The sequence below is a fragment of the Chiloscyllium plagiosum genome, unplaced genomic scaffold (assembly GCF_037043375.1).
Source record: "Chiloscyllium plagiosum isolate Xiang-an unplaced genomic scaffold, Cpla_swu_hap1 HiC_scaffold_34, whole genome shotgun sequence".
Taxonomy (NCBI): Eukaryota; Metazoa; Chordata; class Chondrichthyes; order Orectolobiformes; family Hemiscylliidae; genus Chiloscyllium; species Chiloscyllium plagiosum.
In genome coordinates this window covers 10,580,137-10,605,337 of record NW_028270172.1, presented here as the reverse complement: position 1 = coordinate 10,605,337, position 25,201 = coordinate 10,580,137, and the positions used below count along the sequence as shown (strand labels likewise).

The 25,201-nt window shown below is 48.8% G+C and overlaps 1 protein-coding gene across 1 annotated transcript in view; it reads left to right on the top strand.

The window, feature by feature from the left end:
* The first annotated feature begins 21,597 nt into the window (after positions 1-21,597).
* Positions 21,598-25,201, top strand: part of mrpl3 (mitochondrial ribosomal protein L3) — a 61,001-nt gene continuing 57,397 nt past the window's right edge. The window contains exon 1 of the mRNA XM_087978483.1: positions 21,598-21,712. Coding sequence (XP_087834609.1) covers positions 21,633-21,712 — 80 coding nt within the window. The 5' untranslated portion in view covers positions 21,598-21,632. The remainder of the gene's footprint in view (positions 21,713-25,201) is intronic.

Sequence of the window (25,201 nt, the reverse complement as noted above, 5' to 3'; positions counted from 1 at the left end):
GGGATAGACCCACTCAAAGAACACAGAAGATGGCCCCCTACTGTACATTCTCAGGACAAGGTTGCTTCTCTCTCTGTATAATCTAAACATTACAGTTCATTATCGGATCATGGAACTACATAGAATTCCTATAATGTGGAAGCATGCCATTCAGCCCATCAAGGACACACCAATTCTTCAAAAAGCACCCCACCGAGACCCAACCCAACTCTGTAACCCTGCATTTCCCATGGCCAATCCACTTAAGCTGCACATCTTTGGACTGTGGGAGGAAACCCACACAGACACAGGGAGAATGTGCAAACTCCACACAGACAGTAGTCCAAGGTTGGAATTGAACCGAGGTCTCTGGTGCTGAGCCACTGTGCTTTCATAATTGTATTTGTTTGTGTGAGGTCAGCATCATTAGCTGGTCCTGCATCGATTGCTTGTCCTCCATTGCTCCTTGAATTGGGTAACTACTTCAGAAGGCAGTTAAAAGTCAACCATATTGCTGTGGGTCCGAAGTCAGATGCAGATGTCTAATAAGGATTCAGTTTTCCTTCCCATTAGTGAACCAGATATCTTTTATAGTGATAATCAATAATGATTATCATTAGTCTAGCTTTTAATTCCTTACTTTTGTTGTGTTTGAACTTTACTACCTGCCCTAGGTGGGATCTGAACCCATGGGCCCAGAACAATAGCCTGAGTCTCTGGATCACTAGCCCAGTGACATTACCACAATGCCAAAGCCTCTCCCTAAAATGCTATAATAATAGTACTGCTCAAATTGATATACCAGTGGTTATTTTAATTGATCTATTGATGCCAATGAAATAACCTTTCAAGTGGAACACTATTAACTTCAGTATTGGCTTCATGCTTTTTAAAATCACGAGGGGCATGGATAGGGTAAATAGTCAAGGTCTTTTCCCAAGTTAGGGGAGTCCAAAACTAGAGGGCATGGGTTTAAGATGAGAGGGGAAAGATTTGACAGGGAAATAAGGGGCAACATTTTCACACAGAGGGTGGTGTGTGAATGGAATGAGCTGCCAGAGGAAGTAGTGAAGGCTGACTATAACATCTGGATGGGTCTATGAATAGGAAGGGTTCAAGAGGGAAATGGGTCAAATGCTGGCATATGAGATTGGATTAATTTAGCTTATCTGGTTGGCATGGATGAGTTGGACCGAAGGGTCTGTTTCCATGCTGTAATCTCTATGACTCTATTTGACAGAAACAAGGACTATCCGGTGATGTGAAAAAGCTTCATTGGACAGCTTACAAAATGCCCCATCATTACACACAGCAATACTAAATCTAAAAACTTAGGAGGCAGCTTCCACCATTTGTCTATAACCACTGAGTCACAGCAACAGAGAAAAGAAAACAGGTCTACAGCTGATGAGCTTGCATTATATGTATTACAAAATTATTCCCTATTAATAGTTACACCAAAGTGTAATCTCCAAACTGGTGGCTGATGTATACACATAAACAAAATAGGCAACTGATTGACAGTAATGATTACCAGTACATAAACTTCTGTTTTTAAGATTTACAATCTTTGCTATGTTAATTACTAGTATCAATATAAACAGAATATTTCAGATGTGAAGACAGAGAGTGGAGTTTATGATTTAGGTAGTTATTAAAAAAATTTTTGCAACTGCTCAGTCTTTTATACCATCAGTATAAGATCCAGTGGGAAACCTCTGCAATTTCAGGATGCCCTGTTAAACACATTGCAATTGTTTAACCCGTAACTTAGAAGAACCCTATTCACAGAGCAATTACAACAGCAATTTAACCCTTCTAAATTATTTATTCCAGCTTTCCTGGGATGATCATATATTGTTCCTCTTAACTCCTCAATTCCCTGCAGTTCAAGAAAGGAGAAAGCATGAAAATAGACAGGATAATTCAAAAATGTCTTCTTAAGGAAGTGGTTGCATGTAACAGAACACTTTGAACATCATAATATGTCTGGGCACAGTCAACATGGATGTATTCAGGTGAAAATTCTGTTTGACCAGTTTGTATTTTGAGCTTTCTGAAGTTGTAACTGCCATGAAGATAAGGGGAGCCAGCAACTTCGGATTTTCAAAAAGCATTGGGTGAGGTGTCAGCGCAAATATTTATGACCCAAAATTAGATCATGTGAGATTAGGGATAATGTATTAATGTGGATTGATGATTGGCTAATGGATAGAAAACAGACAGTAGAAATAAACATTTTTAGGTTCCAGCAAGTAGGGTCCCACAAGCCTTAGCAATTTTGCCATCAATATTACTGACTCAGCAAAGCACTGAGTGTTATTATCCATGTTTGCTGAAAATACAATACTGTTCGGGGAAGTCAGTTATTAAGAGAATACAATCAGACTGCAAAGAAATGTAGACAGCTTCAGTGAGTGAGCAATGATTGGCAAATGCAATATAAACCAGAGAAACATGCATTCAATTTTGGTAGGAAAAATAGATTTACTCATGGGATGCAGGTGTTACTGGCTAGGCTAGCATTTATTGCTATCCCACATCTAGGTCAGACCAGCAGTTTCTTCCCTTAATGAACATTAGAGAATCAGATGGTTTTTTTTTGCCAAGAATCAACTCATAGTCATTATTAAACTCAAGTTTCACCATTACAGGATTTGAACCCAGGTCCTCAGGACATTGCCTATATCAGTAGCCTAGTGACACTACCACTAGGCCAACACCCCCTAATACTATTGGGTCAGTGAGAGGAGAGGATACAGGTACTCAATATCTTTGAACATGAATCAAAGTAAGTTTACACAGGAATGGCAAATAATTCATTAAACAAATGGATTGTTAGCCAAATGGCGATAAAATTATGAGTGAGAATGTCTAGTTGCAATGATATAAGGCCACAGTGACACCGCACCTTGAATATTCTTCATATTATAGGTGGCACAGTGGCTCAGTGGTTAGCACTGCTGCCTCATAGCGCCAGGGACCCGAGTTTGATTCCAGCCTCGAGTGACTGTCTGTGTGGATTTCGCACATTCTCCCTGTATCTGTGTGGGTTTCCTCCGGGTGCTCCAATCCAATGATGTGCAGGTTAGGTGAATTGTCCATACTAAATTGCCCAAAGTGTTTGGGGATGTGTAGTTAGGTGCATTAGTCAGGGGTAAATGTAGAATAATGGGGTAGGGAAATGGGTTTGGGTGGATTACTCTTCGGAGGGCCATTCAAGGATTGCAATTCTCCCCTCACCCCCGCATGGTCAACAATGCCCGCCTAGAGCATCCTTGAACTCCACCCGTCCAACCACACCCCCGGTCCTCACCTTCTACCCCACCATTCTCCAGATACAATGCATCATCCTTCACCATTTCCACCACCTACAGTGAGACCCCACCACCAGAAATATAGTTCCCTCCCCATTCCTTTCCACCATTCCGCAGAGACCATTACCTCCCCGACTCCCTCATTAGGTCCATGCTCCCCACCACCCCACCTCCACTCTCAGCACATTCCCCCTGCTGCCACAAGAGGTGTACAGTCTGCACCCACATCTCCCCCCTCACCTCCATCTAAGGCCCAAAAGGAATTTTCCACATCCAGCAGAGATTTTTCTGAACATCCGAACACCTCATCTACTGTGTCCATTGCTCTCAATGTGGTCTCCTCTACATTGGGGAGACAGGATGCCAATTGTCAGAATGTTTCAAGGAACATCTCTGGGACACACCACTAAACAACCCCACTGCCCTAAGGCCGAACACTTCAACTCCCTCTCCCACTCTGCCAAGGGCATGCAAATCCTGGGCCTCCTCCACTACCAAATTCTAACCACCCAACACCTGGAGGAAGAACACCTCATCTTCCACCTCAGGACCCTCCAGCCACACAGAATCAATGTTGATTTCACCAATTTCCTCATCTCCCCTTCCTCCCACCTTATCCCAGATCCAACCCTCTAACACGGCATCACCCTCTGGAACTGTCCTACCAGTCCATCTTCCTTCCCGTCTAACCACTACACCTTTCACTCCGGCCTAACACCTACAGCCCAACCTTCATCAATCGCATTCCCAGCTACCTTCCCCCCCAGCCCCATCCCCTCCCATTTATCTCTCACCCCCCTTGCCCCTTATGCCCGAGCTGTCGACTGTCCTGCTCCTCAGATGTTGCCTGACTGGCTGTGCTTTTCCAGTACCACACCTTTTGGCTCGAAGAGTCAGAGTGGACTTGTTGGGCCAAATGGCCTGTTTCCACACTGTAGGGATTCTATGATTCTATGATTATACCTAAGCAATGACACACTCCCCTTTGAGGCAGTACATTGAAGGTTCACTCAGACTGCTTCCTGGGATCAGGGGGTTTTCAATAAAGAGAGGCTGTTGAGACTAAGCCTAAATTCCTCAAAGCTGAAAATGTGTTGCTGGAAAAGTGCAGCAGGTCAGGCAGCATCCAGGGAACAGGAGAATCGACGTTTCGGGCATAAGCCCTTCTTCAGGAATCCTGGTGTAGTGGTTAGATGGGAAGGAAGATGGACTGGTAGGACAGTTTCAGAGGGTGATGCCATGTTAGAGGGTTGGATCTGGGATAAGGTGGGAGGAAGGGGAGATGAGGAAACTGGTGAAATCAACATTGATTCTGTTCCCTGGATGCTGCCTGACCTGCTGCGCTTTTCCAGCAACACATTTTCAGCTCTGATCTCCAGCATCTGCAGACCTCACTTTCTCCTCTAAATTCCTCAAAGTTTAGTAAAATGACAGCTGATCTCATTGAAATAGATAAGTGGAGATGTTCATTTACATAGCCATTGGAAGCAGTGTAACACAGATTAACCACCAGACCTCCTCCCCATTTCCTCTGACTCCCCAAGAAACAATAAAGAATCTGTGCTACCGAGTCTTAAATATATTCAATGATGATCAATCCATAAGCTGATGAGTGAAGACATTTCTCCTCATCCCAGTCCTTGTCAGGTGAAATCCATGTTCATATGTCGGTCAAAATCATGTGACCTCTATCATGAGGCACACACCCTTCAACAATGTTCTTGTGTTGAACACACTCGAATCAGTCCTAAATGATCAATCCCTTCTCCTGAACCCATGCCATTATATTCTAGGTCCCCTGACTGGGAGAATGAACAGGAGAAAGTGAGGTCTGCAGATGCTGGAGATCAGAGCTGAAAATGTGTTGCTGGAAAAGCGCAGCAGGTCAGGCAGCATCCAGGGAACAGGAGAATCGACGTTTCGGGCATAAGCCCTTCTTCAGGAATGAGGAAAGTTTGTCCAGCAGGCTAAGATAAAAGGTAGGGAGGAGGGACTTGGGGGAGGGGCGTCGGAAATGTGATAGATGGAAAGAGGTCAAGGTGAGGGTGATAGGTCAGACTGAGGTGGGGGCGGAGAGGTCAGGAAGAAGATACATGGGAGAATGAACAGACAATTCAGTAACAAAGGCCATTAGAACAGTAAGATCAACAAGGTATGGATCACAGCATTGTGACAATAATGTAACAACGTGGAGTACCTGCAAATGGAGGGAATTTTTAAAAAAAACTTGAGGGTGGAATTATTTTTTGTTTTGTACTTGTTCCTGATATTTGAGCATTGCTGGAAATCCCAACATATACTGACCTCCTAATTGCCCTCGACAAGATGCTGGTGAGCTGCTGTAGACTGTGTGCGGTAAGAGTAGACCCATACTGCAGTTGTGGAGGGGGCAGAAAGGGGACAGCTTTGGAGATTCTAACTCAGCGACACTGAAGGAACACCGATGTATTTCCAGGTCAGGATGGTGAGTGATTTGGAGGGGAACTTGCAAGGGGTGGTGTTCCCATGTATCTGCTGCCCTTGTCCTTCTAAATAGGGACTGGTCATGGGCTTTAAAGACAATGTCTAAGGATCCTTGATGAGGTCCTTAGGAACAGATGGGCATTTCTGCAGCCACAGGCATGACATCGAGATGTTGCTTCCCGGGTGCCAGGGTCAAAGATGTCACTGAGAAGCTGTAGGACATTCTGAAGGGGAAGGGAGAGCAGCCAGAGGCTGTGGTCCATGTTATGATCAACAACATGAGTTAAAGAGGAGTGAGGTCTTGCAAGCAGAGTATAGGGAGCTTGGACCCTCAAAGTAGTAATCTCAGGATTAGTCTTAGCCTCATGTGCTGCTGAGACCAGGAACAGGAGAATAGGTGCATGACTGGAAAAAGGAGGAATTTAGATTCTTGCATTGGCATTGGCATTGATTTTGAAGTTGGAGGAAGCCACAAATAATTTCCTGGTAAAGCTGGGGATGGAAGGAGTTTGTTTTTCAGAAAGGATGAATTGAAAGAAATTATTATTAATAGAAACATAGTGTTCAAGAAATTAATGGGACTGAGAACTTGATAATCTACATCTCAGGAGGTAGAAAAGGAAGTAACCATGAAAACAATGCATGATTGGTTACCACTTTCCAAAACTCAAGCATTTAAATTCCTCCCTCCACCAGCCATGCATTCAACTGATATATTCTCCTATGCCTGGTCTCACCAAAACATGACAGTGGGACTAATACTGAGATTCCAACATTGAGGGTCCAAGCTCCCTATAGTCTACTTGCAAGACCTCACTCCTGTCAGATTGGAGGCTGGAAAATGTAATCCCATTGTTTAAACTAAGAGGAGAAAGCAGGAAATTAGGAATTATAGATTAGTTGTACAACCATCAGTAGTAGGGAAAATGTGACGATTTATTATAAAGAATGTGGTAGCAGGGCACTTAGAATACACTGATGGGATTACACAAAGTCAACTTGAATTTATCAAAGAAAAATTGTATTGACTAATCAATTGGAATTTCTAAGGCCATCTCTTGTAGAAGAGATGAGGGAGACCCAGTGGTTGTGGTGTATTTGGATTTTCAGTAAACTTTTGACAAGGTCCCACATAAGATGTTATTGTGCACGTGTTTTGGTGATAATACATTTGAAAGATTGAGAATTAACAGGTTGGAAACAGTGCGTAGGAATAAATGGGTTCTTTTGGAGTGGAAAGCAATGATAGGTGGGGTACTTAATCCCCTGCTGTTCACAATATGTTAATGATTTGGTGGAAGGAATTGAATATTATTTCCAAGTTTGATGATGCCATAAAACTAGGTGAGAGTGTGAAAGATGAGGATATAAAGAGACTTCAGGATGATTTTGAGAATTTAAGTGTATGTGTAAATGTGTGGCCAATGTAGTATAATGTATTGAAGTGTGAAATTATCTACTTTGGTAAATAAAACAGAATGACAAAGTATTATTAAATGGTGATAGATTGTGAAAGTCTTGTAGACTTGAATGTCTTTGTACTTTGGTCACTTAGAATGAGCATGGAGATGCAGCGAGCAGTTAGAAAGGTAACTGGTATGAAGATACAGCACAGGAACAGGCCCTTCGGCCCTCTAAGCTTGCACTGACACACTTTGCCCTTCCATACTAAAACTGTCTTCACTTACAGGATCCATATATCCTTCTAGTCCCTCCCTATTCATGTATTCATCCAGGTGTTTCTTGAAAGCTGCTATTGGATCTGATTCCACTGTCTCCTCTGGCAGTGTGTTCCAGGCACTCACCATCCTTTGTGTGAAAAACGTCTATCGCACCATCTCTTTTAAACTTCCTCCTTTGCACCCTGAACCTGTGTCCCTCAGTAATTGACCCCTCCACCCTGCCATTCACAATCTTATAAACTTTCATCAGATCGCCCCTCAACTGCCTGCATTCCAATGAAAACAAACCCAGTCTGTCCAACCCTCCTTCATAGCTAAAATCCCCCCTACTTGGCAACATCCTGGTAAACCTTTTCTGACCCTCTCCAAAGCATCTACACCCTTCTGATAGTGTGGTGACCAGAACAGTACGTAATATTCCAAGTGTGGCCTGACTAAAGTTGTATAATGCTGCAGCATCACTTGTCTATCCTTATACGCAATGGTCCTTCCAATGAAAGCAAGCACGCCATAGGCTTATTTTACTACCTTAACTACCTGCACTGCTACCGTCAGTGATCTATGGACCTGCGCACCCAGATCCCTCTGCATGTCAATACTCCTAAGAGTTCTGCCATGCACTGTATAATTTCCACCTCTACTTGACCTTCCAGAATGCATCACCTCATATTTGTCCAGATTAAACTCCATCTGCCTTTTTTCTTCCTTACTATCTGCAACTCCGCCAATCTTTGTATTGTCTGCAAACTTATTAATTAGACCAGACACATTTTCCACCAAATCATTGAGACGGAACACAAACAGCAGAGGTCCCTGCGGGACACCTCTAGTCACAACCCTCCGTTATGAAAAGCATCCTTCAACCGCTACCTTCTGTCTCCTATGTTGAAGCCAGTTCTGTATCTATCTTGCCAGCTCACTCCAATACCATCCGACTTCAACTGTTGTACCAGTCTGCCATGACACCATCAACTACCTTTACCTCATCAATCATCTTTGTTACTCCTCCAAACACTCAATCAAGTTAGTGAGGCACGACCCCTCGCCCCCGCACAAAACCATGTTGACTATCACTACTAAATATGGGCGGCACGGTGGCACAGTGGTTAGCACTGCTGCCTCACAGCGCCTGAGACCCGGGTTCATTTCTCGCCTCAGGCGACTGACTGTGTGGAGTTTGCACGTTCTCCCCGTGTCTGCGTGGGTTTCCTCCGGGTGCTCCGGTTTCCTCCCACCATCCAAAGATGTGCAGGTCAGGTGAATTGGCCATGCTAAATTGCCCGTAGTGTTAGGTAAGGGGTAAATGTAGGGGTATGGGTGGGTTGCGCTTCGGCGGGTCGGTGTGGACTTGTTGGGCCGAAGGACCTGTTTCCACACTGTAATGTAATGTAATGTAATCTAATCTAATCTAAATCCATATGCTTCTAAATGCATATAGTTCTTGTCCCTCAGAATCGTTTTCAATAATTTCCCGATCACTGACATGAGGCTCACAGACCTGTAATTTCTTTGATTATCCCCATTCCCTTTCTTAAACAATGGGACAACATTAACTATTCTCCAGTCCTGTGGGACCTCATCTGTGGCCAAAGATGTGTGTCAATGCTCTAATTCATTGAAAACCCATTGACTAAGTCCCTTATAATAAATAAAAACAATGATTTTTATACGTTAAAGTTATATAAACACTTGGAGCTATAATCAGACTGTGGACTGACAGACAATCTATTCTGACAATGGTAGGTTGTGAAATCAGTCATAGACTCTTAGAGTCATAGAGTCATATAGCATAGAAACACCCTTTCGGTGCAATCAGTCCAGGCCGAACATAATCCTAAACTAAACTACCTGCTCCTGTCCCATATCCCTCCAAACCTTTCCTATCCATGCATCTATCCAAATGTCTTTTAAATGTTGTAATTGAACCCACACCCACCACTTCCTCAGGAAGTTCATTCCATACATGCACCACCCTCACTATAAAAAATTGTCTCTCATGTCTTTTTAAAAACTCTCTCCTGTCACTTAAAAAAAATTCCCCCTTAGTCTTGAAATCCCCCACCCTAGGGAAAAGACAACTTCCATTGTAACTCTATCTGTACTGCTCATTATTGTGTAAACTTCTATCAAGTTGCCTCTGAGCCTCCTACGCTCCAGTGAAAAACATCCCAGCCTATTCAACCTTTCCCTATAACTCAAACTTTCCATACCTGGCAGCATCCTCGCAAATCCCTTCTGAACCTCTCCAGCTTGATAAAATCCTTCCTATAACTGGGTGACCAGAACTGAACACAATATTCCAGAAGAGACCTCAACAAAGTCATGTACAAACTCAACATGGAGCAATAATCTTCTAATGCTAAACCTAAGGCTTATGTCAACAGGTGATGTGTCATAGCAAGAACTTTTTTTGACACAGTGACAGTTTTGTTTCAAATCTTAGAATTGTGGGAGACTCAAGTGCCTTTCAGCCTGATGGATCCCTTTGACGTTCCCAGTACGCTCTTAAAGATATTTGTTTATAAGGATCCCAACGGGCATTGATTCACTCATAGGACACGTCAACTCTCCCAAATTTATCTCAGGACCATACATAATCTCTCCCAAGAAATTTAGTAACTTTAGATCTTCTGCCTGCAGATCTAAGGTGCTGCCAGTTGTATTTGGGGCATTCATTGAGTGAAAGTCACATCTCACTGAAGGCAGCTACAGCGTAACATGCACATACTAGACTTAACACGTTAACTCTGATTCTCTCTGCACAACTGCTGCCGAGTTTCTCCTACATGTTGTGTTTTAATTTTACTTGAGATATAAAACAGAGATTGCATGCATCTCCAATCCCATATCAAATGTGGTTGATTCTTAACAACTCTCTAAAGTGGACTAACACATTTCGGCGATGTATCCATCTGTTGAACTGGGATGAATTTCTCATTCCAACTGCATCCTTTTAAATGTTTCCACTTCTGGTTAACTTTACTTAACTTCCTGCTAGTGCACTCTTGTCCTGTGAAAACTGGCCCAGAGTTAATATACGTACAGGCAGTCACTATAGATTTTGTACAAATACTTGTGCTTACAGAACATTTTAATTAAAATTTTTGAAAGTGGTACAATACTGCCAGTCAATGGGCTCCCAGGTTTCTGAGTCCCCTGTGGTGGAAGAACAGAATAACAACAGAGAACCAGAAATGCCAATGATTAAAAAAATGTGCAATTATAAGTGGTGTGTTAGAGAACATACTGGAACTACATACAGCACGGCACTGGGTTTTTCATTTGATTAGAGAATGTCATCTCCATTGCTATTAAAATGCAAATCACAGGGTCACGACATGTGAGAATATCATTTTCATAAGAGGCAGAAATGGAGTTAACTTTGAGAGAGTAGAACCATGATGGGAGTCAGATGGAGGGTGATGCAAAGACCACACCAGAGAAAAATGTTATTAATCTCCTGCTCCCTTCCCCATGCCCTATACCATATCCACCAGAGGGGATGGTAAAACACTGTATAGAACAGCAACAGCTAACGATCACTAAGCGATCAGAGCACAGACCGCACCCACTGAGAACATGCTAGCTCTCTTGTACAGCTATCCAGTCAGTCCCATTCTCGGTCCTCTCTCCCTGTAACCCAACTTTAATTCCCCCAAGCACCCATCTAATTCCTTTTAGATATCATTGATTATACCTACATTCACAAGTGCGTTCCAGGTCATAGCAGGTGGGACTAGTTTAGTGTGGGAACCTCATTGCCATGGCCAGTTCAGTCGCCCAGTGGTTAGCATTGCTGCCTCACAGCGCCAGGAACCTGGGTTTGATTCCACCCTCGGGTGACAGGCTGTGTGGAGTTTGCAGATTTTCCCTGTGTCTGCATGGGTTTCCTCTGGGTGCTCTGGTTTCCTCCCACAGTCCAAAGATGTGCAGCTTAGGTGGATTGGCCATACTAAATTGCCCATAGTGTTCAGGGACGTGCAAGCCAGGTGGTTAGCCATGGGAAATGTGGGGCTATGGGGATAGGTTGTGTCAGTATGGATTCTATGACTGGTTGGACCAAAGGGTCTGTTTATGACTCTATTTATTACACCCTCTTAACAAACCATCACATTCCACAAGCATCTCTTGCAGGTGAGCAGCATCAGTTCCTGGTTGGTAACAATGTCCTTATTTTAAACTTCTCACCTTTATAACTACATTATTCCATGGTTTCATCCATCACTAGCTCTGTAATCTCTTCGAGCCCCACCACTCTCTGTGATCTCTGTCTGTAATCTCCATCAGTCCGACAACCCTCCATGATCTCTGTCTGTAATCTCCTCCAGCCCCACCACCCTCCGTGATCTCTGTTTGAATCCTGCCCTCTTCTTATCAAACCTCACTGGGGGAGCGCTCTGGAAATTGGGCCCTGCTATTCCCAGAGTCAATACACAAGTTATAAAATCCCCCGATGTACTTGCCTTTTAGACCCACATAAAAAGAAAGAATGGACCAAATTTCCGTATTTAATAAGAATGACTATTTATTACAAATAAATTGATTCTAGCTACAGCTAATTAATTGACAGTTTCACAATTTTAAATAATTTAAAGAATGAATCATTAACATATAGCCCTACTAGTTCCAACTCTGGCCCCTTTACAAGACTCCCCTTATAGACACATGCAACAGACACAAAAACATTGGTGTTATGGATGAAAAGGAAAGCTGTGAAAGTAGTTGGATGGTCTCGGTCCACAGGGTTCACTAAGGTGATCCTTTTGGCTCATTAGAACTTCCTGTATGACGATTGCTGTCTCTCTTCAGGTACTTTCAGTTCCTTGCAGAAGACACAGAGTGACAGGACCACGTATTATAAAGTCTCTGACTTATTGGTTAATGGTGACAGCTTAAGAGAGAAAATAAACTAGCCTTATTCTGGCTTTTAGGTGTTTTACTTCAGAGGAAGAAATGGCACTTTCCTTTTCAGTGGTCCAGTGGCTTCTGACTGACCATTCACTGTGCGAGCTGTTCTACAATCATTCTTGATGAAGAGCTTATGCTCAAAACATCAACTCCCTTGTTCCTCAGATGCTGCCGGACTGACTGTGCTTTTCCAGCACCACACTTCCCAACTCTGATCTCCAGCATCTGCAGTCCTCACTTTCTCCTAATTGATGATAATCTTACTGCGGAGCCTCTTCCAAGGATGCCTACCTTGAAGAAGTTCTCCTCCTCCCTCTACAAGGATCTCAGTGAGTCACTGCACGCAGGTCATCTGTCTCTCAGTCCCCTTGGGGTACCCCCTCATTCCTGATGAAGGGCTTATACCCAAAGCGTCAACTCTCCTGCTCCTCGGATGCTGCCTGGCCTGCTGTGCTTTTCCAGCAACACACTTTTCAATGAAAATGATGATGACGACGAAGCCAATCGCATTGTTGTTGGCAGGAAGAAACACTTGACCATCAGCGACTGATCATCACCTCAGTACCAATCAGCTATTTGTTGCCAGCCGCATCTCATTTTGTACATTTTCTCTGATTCCAGATCATCTACAACTAACCTCCACCACTGGCTGATCGAACAAGTATGTAAACACCACTTTGAATTCTAAACAATACAGGAAAAAGAAAAAGGTATAGTCTTTACATTATATATTTGTAAATTTAATCACTTCACCACACCTTCAATTGTCTGGACCCCAAGCTCTGGATTACGCTCTCTCTATTGTAATGTGATGGGGTCTGGGTTGTGATAGAAGACAGACCACATGCCAGAGAACATGAATTGTTGTTCAATTAAACATAACTATATTCAAGGTTTGATAAGAAAGAGGACATTTCTGGAACCCCACAGACTTGTGTTTCCATTCCATGTGACCTGATGTCATTATGACACAGCTCCTTATGGGCATGATCAGTAGCTATTCTTAAGATAAATGTCTAGTAAACACTTTACCCTATAATGTCACTTCTGGCTCCATAGGTAGCATTCTTTCCCCATAATTACAATGTTGTTAGTTCAATGTCTACTCCAGTTCTTGAGAGATAAGTTCAAGCGGTCACCATGAGAGAGTGTCGCACTGTCAGAGGTGAAGTGCATTGAAAATTGCACTATACATTTTGTCTACTTGAGACCACCATACACACATACCAACAGAGGGACTCTACTAGGAATAAATAATAAAAACTCCTCATAAAGCTCATACATTTCAAATTATGAATGTATCTGGCTGAAAATATGTCCCAAAGAACTTCACACTTTGCATTTCAGGAGCATGTAAAAGATTCCAAAGCACTATTTTGGAAAAGGGCAGGGAAGTTGTCCTTCATCTCCTGATCACTATTTCCTGTAATTAGCATCACACATGAGAAATAACCAGGTCAGGGCCAAACTGCAGTCTGTGGGGGTTTGCTGCGCACACATTGGCTGCTGAACTACAAATATTACAAAAGGACATAATTGGCGCTAATGCATTTTGGGACACCCTGTGATTGTGAAAGGGGCCACTGAAATACAAGTATTTCTTTTTAGCTTTCCCTCCAAAAAGGCAGCAGAAGTGAAATTGCTCAAGGTGACAACATGCAGGCAGTATCATAAAACCCATCGAATCTAACGTGTGGATTGATACACAAGTGATACAGGAAGCAATACTTCTCTGGCACATGACATAGCGGCAAGCATATTTCTGTAAATATTGCCTGCTTCCTGATGGTCTGCCCTTTCATCAAGGAAAAGACAAAGATTTATTTGCCAAATATAGGCTGTGGTTACTTTTGGGGGACAGGTTTCCTCTGTAATAATTAACTCTGCTAAAACTCCTAGTTGGGTTGTTAGGAAAGTGGAACCTGATGTGTATACTGGCTTAGTGTGTGGTATTTTAATAGCTCTTTCTTCTGAATTGTTCAGCCAGCAGATGCGTGGGATATGAACAAACCAAGCTGGCATGTCCCAATAGATGAAAACAGCCCATGTACATCTGCTGCTGGTGAAGTGACGATTGCAAGAAAGACCGTCTGATTTCTAATCAAATGCTGTCCTTCTGTATCATCCCTACCAGATCAAAGGAATATCTTGGTGTTGCTCTGCAAAAAAAAATTGCCCTAGATTTAATATTCAAGGAATAATTTGGGTGGGTTTGTTAATCCAAAACATGTTTCTGCCTACTCACCTAGTAAACTGTTGCAGAGAAATTGACAACTCAAAACTAATATGATTGTAGGATATTAAGTGCAATGGGACACAAGTTTGTTATTCAGTTTATCTACTGAGCATTACTGTAAACAGACACTGTAAGTTTTGCATTCATGAGGATAGTTTGCAAGAATATCAAGTAAAGTGGAACAACATTTTATACTTTATGTGAAGAGAGTGCTGATTAGTTGGGAAGCGGATACTAATTGGTGTAGGGGTTGTCATGGTGAATGCTCAGTTTGATGATAACTGACAGTTAACTGCCAAGCTTAGTCTAAACTTAAACCAGGCAGGTTGGTTTTGATTGATCAAGGCATTGTCCTGAGGAATGAATCAGGAAATAGCTGTCAGATATTTTGCTAAGTTTCAAATGCAAAGTGTGTGTATAGGTTCTTTTTCTGTCTGAAAAACTCAGGGTCCTGTGTATCAATACATGCCAGACCATATAAGTGTATATCGCTCAATTCTACAAGATCACAGGCTTTTACAGTTAACATTAATGGGACTGACTCTTACTCCATTATATTTCAATGTAAGTTATAGCATATACAACTACTTTCCCTAAGTGAAAACTACAGCTTAGATTTATATAGCACCTTTAACATATTTAAACATACCAAAATGCTCAATATGCATATTATACAGCAAAGATTGACACGAAACCATGGAAGAAGGTATCAAATTGGATGGCCAAAGCTTTGTCAAAGAGGTAGATTCTAAGGAGAGCTTTAAAGGAGAAAATGGAGGGAGAAGTGCACAGAGGGAGAATAATTTGAATGGTGCATTTAGGAGAGAGAAGTGCATCAAAATCTAACAGAAATTTGGTTCAGTATATTAATAAACAATTTTATTTCAGAAAAACATCTAGTTGCAAGCAAAATCAAATAGGACAAGAAAAAGTGGTGGAGTAGGTATTGCAATATCACAAGATTGGGAATCAGTGCATGAGACACGATGAAAATAAACATGGCCTCCAGGACAAGCCAAAGGACCACCAGGAGGTAGATTTTTTCCCATTCATTTGTAGGATATGAAGCTAGCATTTATTGCCAGTCTCTTGGGATATAGCCCTTTATCTGCTTAAACATACGATGATGTTATTCACTTACATAAAGTATATATACAGATACATATAGAACATAGAACATAGAACATAGAAGAATACAGCGCAGTACAGGCCCTTGGGCCCTCGATGTTGCGCCGATCCAAGCCCACCTAAACTACACTAACCCACTATCCTCCATATACCTATCCAATGCCCTCTTAAATGCCCATAAAGAGGGAGAGTCCACCACTGTTACTGGCAGGGCATTCCATGAACTAACGACTCGCTGAGTGAAGAACCTACCCCTAACATCAGTCCTATATCTACCCCCCCTTAATTTAAAGCTATGCCCCCTTGTAATACCCGACTCAATACGCGGGAAAAGGTTCATACTGTCTACCCTATCTAACCCCCTAATCATCTTATACACCTCAATCAAGTCACCCCTAAACCTTCTTTTCTCTAGTGAAAACAGCCCCAAGTGCCTCAGTCTTTCCTCATACGATTTTCCTTCCATACCAGGCAACATCCTGGTAAACCTCCTCTGCACCCGTTCCAATGCCTCCACATCCTTCCTATAGTATGGCGACCAAAACTGCACACAATATTCCAGATGCGGCCGTACCAGAGTCTTATACAACTGCATCATGACCTCAGGACTCCGGAACTCAATTCCTCTACCAATAAAAGCCAGTACGCCATATGCCTTCCTCACCGCACTATTTACCTGGGTGGCAACTTTCAGAGATCTGTGTACATGGACACCAAGATCCCTCTGCTCATCCACACTACCAAGTATCCGACCATTAGCCCAGTACCCCATCTTTTTGTTATTCTTCCCAAAGTGAATCACCTCGCACTTAGCTACATTGAATTCCATCTGCCACCTTTCTGCCCAGCTCTGCAGCTTTTCTATATCCTGCTGTAACCTGCCACATGCTTCCTCACTGTCAACAACTCCTCCGACTTTCGTATCATCCGCAAACTTGCTCACCCAACCTTCTAACCCCTCTTCCAGGTCATTTATAAAAATGACAAACAGCAATGGTCCCAAAACAGATCCTTGCGGAACACCGCTAGTGACGGCACTCCATGAAGAAACTTTGCCATCAACTACTACCCTCTGTCTTCTTCCATCCAGCCAATTCCTAATCCAAACCTCTAACTCACCCTCAATGCCATATCTCCGTATTTTCTGCAGTAGCCTACCATGGGGAACCTTATCAAACGCCTTACTAAAATCCATATATACCACATCTACCGCTTTTCCCTCATCAACCTCCTTCGTCACCTTTTCAAAGAATTCAATAAGGTTTGTGAGGCACGACCTGCCCTTCACAAAACCATGCTGACTATCCTTGATCACATTATTCCTATCGAGATGTGCATAAATCCTATCCCTTACAATTCTCTCTAAGACTTTGCCCACAACAGAAGTGAGACTCACCGGCCTATAGTTACTAGGGCTATCCCTACTCCCCTTTTTGAACAAGGGAACCACATTTGCTATCCTCCAGTCTTCTGGGACTACTCCTGTAGACAAAGAGGACATAAAAATCAAGGCCAATGGCTCTGCAATCTCCTCCCTTGCTTCCCAGAGAATCCTAGGATAAATGCCATCAGGCCCAGGGGACTTATCTATTTTCACCTTTTCCAGGATTTCCAACACCTCTTCTCTACATACCTCAAAGCCATCCATTCTACTTATTTGTGCCTCAGTATTCTCATCGACAACAATGCCCTGTTCCTGAGTGAATACTGAAGAAAAGTATTCATTCAGTGTCTCCCCAATCTCTTCCGCCTCCACACGCAACTTCCCCCTACTATCCTTGACTGGACCTATTCCTACCCTAGTCATTCTTTTATTCCTAACATACCTATAGAAAGCCTTAGGGTTTTCCCTAATCCTATCTACTAAGGACCTTTCATGTCCCCTCCTTGCTGCTTTTAGCTCTCTCTTCAGGTCCTTCCTGGCTACCCTATAACTCTCAATCGCCCCAATTGAACCCTCACGTCTCATCTTGAGATAGGCCGCCCTCTTCCATTTAACAAGGGATTCCAATTCCTTATTAAACCACGGCTCCCTCGCACGACCCTTTCCTTCCTGCCTGACAGGTACATAATTATCAAGGACACTCAATAGTTGCCCCTTGAACAAGTTCCACATATCATTTACACTCTTGCCTTGGAGTCTACTTTTCCAAGCCACACATCCTAAGTTATGCCTCACAGCATCATAATTTCCCTTACCCCAGCTATAATTCTTGCCCTGTAGTACACACTTATCCCTCTCCATCACGAGTGTAAAAATCACCGAATTATGGTCACTATCCCCAAAGTGCTCACCTACCTCTAATTCTAACACCTGGCCTGGTTCGTTACCCAGAACCAAATCCAGTATGGCCTCACCTCTTGTTGGCCTGTCTACATATTGTGTCAGGAAACTCTCCTGCACACATTGAACAAACACTGACCCATCTAACGAACTTGAGCTATAGCTTTCCCAATCAATATCAGGAAAGTTAAAGTCCCCCATAACAACCACCCTATTACTGTCACTCATCTCCTGAATCACCTTCCCAATCCTTTCTTCAATGATTCTAGGACTATTAGGAGGCCTGTAAAAGACTCCTAACAGGGTGACCTCACCTTTCCTATTCCTAACCTCAGCCCAAACTACCTCAGATGGCAAGTCCTCATCCATCGTCCTTTCCACCGCTGTAATACTATCTTTGACAAGCAATGCCACACCTCCCCCTCTTTTACCCCCACCTCTGACCCTACTAAAACATTTAAATCCCGGAACCTGCAACAGCCAATCCTGTCCCTGTTCTAGCCATGTCTCCGTAATAGCCACAACATCGAAGTCCCAGGTACCAACCAACGCTGCAAGTTCACCTACCTTATTTCGTATACTTCTTGCATTGAAGTATACACACTTCAAGCCACTTCCCTGTTTACAGGCACCCTCCTTGGAAATTGATGCCATGTTCCTCACCTCCCTACACTCCAGGCCCTGCACCCTGAAGCTACAATCTGGGTTCCCATGCCCCTGCCGAGTTAGTTTAAACCCCCCCCAAGAGCACTAGCAAACCTCCCCCCAAGGATACTGGTTCCCCTCAGGTTCAGGTGTAGACCATCCTGTTTATAGAGGTCCCACCGTCCCCAGAAAGAACCCCAGTTATCCAAAAACTGGAACCCCTCCCTCCTGCACCATCCCTGAAGCCACGCATTTAATTGTTCTCTCTCCCTATTCCTCGAATCTCTATCACGTGGCACGGGTAACAAACCAGAGACAACAACTCTGTTTGTTCTAACTCCAAGCTTCCAACCTAGCTCCCTGAAAGCCTGTCTAACATCCTCAGCACTCCTCCTACCTATGTCGTTGGTGCCAATGTGGACCACGACTTCGGGTTGCTCCCCCTCCCCCTCCAGGACCCGGAAAACACGATCAGAGACATCACGTACCCTTGCACCTGGGAGGCAACATACCAAACGCGAGTCTCTCTCGTTCCCACAAAACCGCCTATCTGTGCCACGAACTATCGAGTCCCCAATTACTACTGCTCTGCTCTTCTTCACCCTTCCCTTCTGAGTAACGGGGACAGGCTCCGTGCCAGAGACCTGAGCCCCGTTACTTACCCCTGGTAAGTCATCCCCCCCACAAGTATCCAAAACGGTATACTTGTTCTTGAGGGGAATGGCCGCAGGAGGTCCCTGCACTGGCTGCTTCCTCCCAGTCCCCCTCACTGTCACCCATCTATCTGCCATCTTTGGAGTTACTACTTCCCTATAACTCTGATCTATGACCCCCTCTGCCTCCCGAATGATCCGAAGTTCATCCAACTCCAGCTCCAGTTCCCTAACACGGTCTTGGAGGAGCTGGAGATGGGTGCACTTCCTGCAAGTGTAATCGGCAGGGACGTCGATGGCATCCCTCACCTCATACATGTTGCAGGAGGAACATTGCACTGCCTTCACTGCCATCCCTCTAAAGCTAACTGTTTAAACAAAAACTGTGTCTAAATAATACAAGCAAAATTCAGCACTTACCTGCTTGCTTCACGCTTTTAAAGGGGGAAAAAAACTAACCCAGCTAAGCTTCCACTAACTGCTTCCGGGTCTCGGCTGCCCCTCTGCTTGCCGTCACTTCCTCTGCTGCTCCCGCTATATAAAGGACTCAATTGAGTTTGTGAGAAACAAAGCTCACTCACTTCAATAATTTCAGTCCGAGACAAGATCTGAAGCAATCAATATGTTTATTATATGCTTGCAAGCGTGGTGCCTGGAATTGGCACACAGTGTTTAGCAAGTACATATCTTATATAGGATTCACTACTCCAAACCCGGTGCCCATTACTATTGTTTATCTCTTGCCTTATCCGGCCTTGTGCATAACAAAGTACAAGTTTTACTCGGCCATTTCACCACATCCTGCTGTGGCCCATTGTTAGGTATATCCTTCTTCGTGATTATCTACTTCCCTCACCTGAGCCGTCTCCTCCCTTTCCCCAACCACATTGATCCTTATGACCTTTTAATTGGGGTTTGTTTTTGTGTTTTTGCAAAAGTGGGAAACAGATGCTTATAACTACTGCTTGTACAAGCATATCTGGCTTAAAATACATCCTCACAGCACCTTATCTATTTGTCTACCATTGTTAGCAGGCACGTTTCATTCTTGCATTCACATTTTAGCTAATACAAAAACAATTATACATTTCCTCCACATAGTTTTCATTCTGTTGACTCAGCTCTTGGTTGAAACAATTATACACTGGTGTGAGTGCATTTACTTTGCATAAGTAATTATAATTGCAGAAGTAACACTACTTTACCTATATCCCACAAGTTCCTATTTTTGAATTACTTCAAGTTGATAGATTGGGTGGACATTGGGCCATGAAGGAACATAGATTATCTGGCATTTGATTATCAAAATTTTGCATTATCTTGCAATATGCAAGGTCCTGATGCGTGGCAAAACTATGTTATCCGGCATTCAATTAACTGAACAAAATACTCCCCACCTGTGTCCTTTGGATATTCGAGGTTCCTCTGTATACAAGGGCAAGCTGGGTTAGATATTAGGCAGTGATTTATTTCCTATGTCATCTTAGATCTATATTGGAATATGTTTAGACTTGGTGGATTCTGGTGACCATCTGGTGCCATATGTTCTGGAAAAGGCAAGAGTGAAAAGCAAGAGGAGCCTCTCACAAAAGACACATTAAGGAACAAACTCTTAAATATAATATAGTAGGTCACTCTAATACAAACAGCCTTTTTCATAACTTAGAAATAAGCAACATTCAGAAGAAAATATTCTAGTCTTCTCAGCTCCTTGGTTTCGTTTGCTTTTTTTTATTATCAGTGACCTGATAAACTTTGCATAACAGCGGCACAAGGCCAATCCTAGAGTTTTGACAAAAACCATTGGAGTGGGACAGGCTTGATAGACCATGTGGCCTTTCCCTGTCCTTTCCTTCTCTATGTTTACAGGGTTTGACAGTAGCTGAAGCAACAAACAGGAATAACAAAGCTTTATTTTCTTTAATGAAAAATGGGGAAAGGAGAAAATCTCATTGCAAAATGAATAAGATAATTCTGGCGCCAGATTAACAAATTGAAGCATAAATTTAGTGTTTTGTATTCTCCAACAAATGTTGACAGATCTGCTGAGCATTTCTAGCCTTTTCTGCTTCAAATTTTCAGTTTGAACCAGTTTGTTTTATTTATTTTCCAGCAACATTATTCCTGGGAGCTATTGGGACCAGACATGCAATTCCCTAATCTTTATAATTAGTTGAATCATATGTATCTCCCAACTGAAGTGTGATAAAGAGCCAACTGAGAGTGTCTGAGCCCAGCCCCATTGCTGCTTCATAACGAGAGCGGAACGGAAAGGCTGGGACCCCGGCGGAATGTCTGAGCGGACGGACCACCGGAAGTTGCCGGGGAGGTGATTGAATGGTGACGGACCGAGGTGGCATGGCGGCGGTGGGAGCCTGGCGTTTGCTGTCGGGGGTGAAAGGAGCCGGGGCTCACAGGTTCGGATCCTGGGGCGGGGCGGCTGTTCGGCCCCTTTTTCAGGCCGAGGATTAGGGCCGAACAGCCGCTGGGCACATCACACTCACACTCACCCCCCCCACCCCCCCCCGACTCCTCTCCTCCCCCCGACTCCCCTCCCCCCCCCCTCCCCTCCCCCCCCCCCCCGACTCCCCCCCCCGACTCCCCTCCCCTCCCCCCCCCGACTCCCCTCCCCTCCCCCCCCCCGACTCCTCTCCCCCCCCCCCCCCGACTCCCCTCCCCCCCCCCGACTCCCCCCCCGACTCCCCTCCCCTCCCCCCCGACTCCTCTCCCCCCCCCCCCCGCGACTCCCCTCCCCCCCTCCCCTCCCCCCCCTCCCCTCCCCCCCCTCCCCTCCCCCCCCCCGACTCCTCTCCCCCCCCCCCCCGACTCCCCTCCCCCCCCCCGACTCCCCTCCCCCCCCCCGACTCCCCTCCCCCCCCCGACTCCCCTCCCCCCCCCGACTCCCCTCCCCCCCCGTCCCCTCCCCCCCCCCCGACTCCCCTCCCCCCCCCCGACTCCCCTCCCCCCCGCCGACTCCCCTCCCCCCCGACTCCCCTCCCCCCCCCGACTCCCCTCCCCCCCCCGACTCCCCTCCCCCCCCCCGACTCCCCTCCCCCCCCCGACTCCCCTCCCCCCCCCCGACTCCTCTCCCCCCCCCCCCGACTCCCCTCCCCCCCCCGACTCCCCTCCCCCCCCCCGACTCCTCTCCCCCCCCCCCCCGACTCCTCTCCCCCCCCCCCCCCCCGACTCCCCTCCCCCCCCCGACTCCTCTCCCCCCCCCCCGACTCCTCTCCCCCCCCCCCCCGACTCCTCTCCCCCCCCCCGACTCCTCTCCCCCCCCCGACTCCTCTCCCCCCCCCCGACTCCCCTCCCCCCCGACTCCCCTCCCCCCCCCGACTCCCCTCCCCCCCCCGACTCCCCTCCCCCCCCCGACTCCCCTCCCCCCTCCCGACTCCCCTCCCCCCCCTGACTCCCCTCCCCCCCCTGACTCCCCTCCCCCCCCTGACTCCCCTCCCCCCCCCGACTCCCCTCCCCTCCCCCCGACTCCCCTCCCCTCCCCCCCGACTCCCCTCCCCTCCCCCCCGACTCCCCTCCCCTCCCCCCCGACTCCCCTCCCCTCCCCCCCGACTCCCCTCCCCTCCCCCCCGACTCCCCTCCCCTCCCCCCCGACTCCCTTCCCCTCCCCCCCGACTCCCTTCCCCTCCCCCCCGACTCCCCTCCCCTCCCCCCCGGCTCCTCCCCCCCGGCTCCTCCCCCCCCGGCTCCTCCCCCCCGGCTCCTCCCCCCCCGGCTCCTCCCCCCCCGGCTCCTCCCCCCCCGACTCCCCTCCCCCCGACTCCCCTCCCCCCCGACTCCCCTCCCCTCCCCCCCGACTCCCCTCCCCTCCCCCCCGACTCCCCTCCCCTCCCCCCCGACTCCCCTCCCCCCCCCCGACTCCCCTCCCCCCCCGACTCCCCTCCCCCCCGACTCCCCTCCCCTCCCCCCCGACTCCCCTCCCCTCCCCCCCCCGACTCCCCTCCCCCCCCCGACTCCCCTCCCCCCCCCCCCCCGACTCCCCTCCCCCCCCCCCCCCCGACTCCCCTCCCCCCCCCCCGACTCCCCTCCCCCCCCCCCGACTCCCCCCCCCCCCGACTCCCCCCCCCCCCCCCTGACTCCCCTCCCCCCCCGACTCCCCTCCCCCCCCCGACTCCCCTCCCCCCCCGACTCCCCTCCCCCCCCGACTCCCCTCCCCCCCCGACTCCCCTCCCCCCCCGACTCCCCTCCCCCCCCGACTCCCCTCCCCCCCCGACTCCCCTCCCCCCCCGACTCCCCTCCCCCCCGACTCCCCTCCCCCCCCGACTCCCCTCCCCCCCGACTCCCCTCCCCTCCCCCCCCCCGACTCCCCTCCCCCCCCCCGACTCCCCTCCCCCCCCCCGACTCCCCTCCCCCCCCGACTCCCCTCCCCTCCCCCCCGACTCCCCTCCCCTCCCCCCCGACTCCCCTCCCCCCCCCGACTCCCCTCCCCCCCCCGACTCCCCTCCCCCCCCGCCCCCCCTCCCCCCCGCCCCCCTCCCCCCCCGCCCCCCTCCCCCCCCGCCCCCCTCCCCCCCCCGCCCCCCTCCCCCCCCCGCCCCCCCCCGACTCCCCTCCCCCCCCCCCCGACTCCCCTCCCCCCCCCCCGACTCCCCTCCCCCCCCCCGACTCCCCTCCCCCCCCCGACTCCCCTCCCCCCCCGACTCCCCTCCCCTCCCCCCGACTCCCCTCCCCTCCCCCCCGACTCCCCTCCCCTCCCCCCCGACTCCCCTCCCCCCCCCGACTCCCCTCCCCCCCCGCCCCCCCTCCCCCCCGCCCCCCTCCCCCCCGCCCCCCTCCCCCCCCGCCCCCCTCCCCCCCGCCCCCCCTCCCCCCCCGCCCCCCCTCCCCCCCGCCCCCCCTCCCCCCCGCCCCCCTCCCCCCCCCACCCCCCCTCCCCCCCCGCCCCCCCTCCCCCCCCGCCCCCCCTCCCCCCCGACTCCCCTCCCCCCCCGACTCCCCTCCCCCCCGACTCCCCTCCCCCCCCGACTCCCCTCCCCCCCCGACTCCCCCTCTCCCCGACTCCCCTCCCCCCCCGACTCCCCTCCCCCCCCCGACTCCCCTCCCCCCCCCGACTCCCCTCCCCCCCCCGACTCCCCTCCCCCCCCGACTCCCCTCCCCCCCCGACTCCCCTCCCCCCCCCGACTCCCCTCCCCCCCCCGACTCCCCTCCCCCCCCCGACTCCCCTCCCCCCCCCGACTCCCCTCCCCCCCCGACTCCCCTCCCCCCCCCCGACTCCCCTCCCCCCCCCGACTCCCCTCCCCCCCCCGACTCCCCTCCCCCCCCCGACTCCCCTCCCCCCCCCGACTCCCCTCCCCCCCCCGACTCCCCTCCCCCCCCCGACTCCCCTCCCCCCCCCGACTCCCCTCCCCCCCCCGACTCCCCTCCCCCCCCCGACTCCCCTCCCCCCCCCGACTCCCCTCCCCCCCCCGACTCCCCTCCCCCCCCCGACTCCCCTCCCCCCCCCGACTCCCCTCCCCCCCCCGACTCTCCCCCCCCCCCGACTCTCCCCCCCCCCCGACTCTCCCCCCCCCCCCCGACTCCCCCCCCCCCCGACTCCCCTCCCCCCCCCGACTCCCCTCCCCCCCTCGACTCCCCCCCCCGACTCCCCCCCCCGACTCCCCCCCCCGACTCTCCCCTCCCCCCCCGACTCCCCTCCCCCCCCGACTCCCCTCCCCCCCCGGCTCCCCTCCCCCCCCGACTCCCCTCCCCCCCCGACTCCCCTCCCCCCCCGACTCCCCTCCCCCCCCGACTCCCCTCCCCCCCCGACTCCCCTCCCCCCCCGACTCCCCTCCCCCCCCCGACTCCCCTCCCCCCCCGACTCCCCTCCCCCCCGACTCCCCTCCCCCCCGACTCCCCTCCCCCCCCCGACTCCCCTCCCCCCCCCCCCGACTCCCCTCCCCCCCCGACTCCCC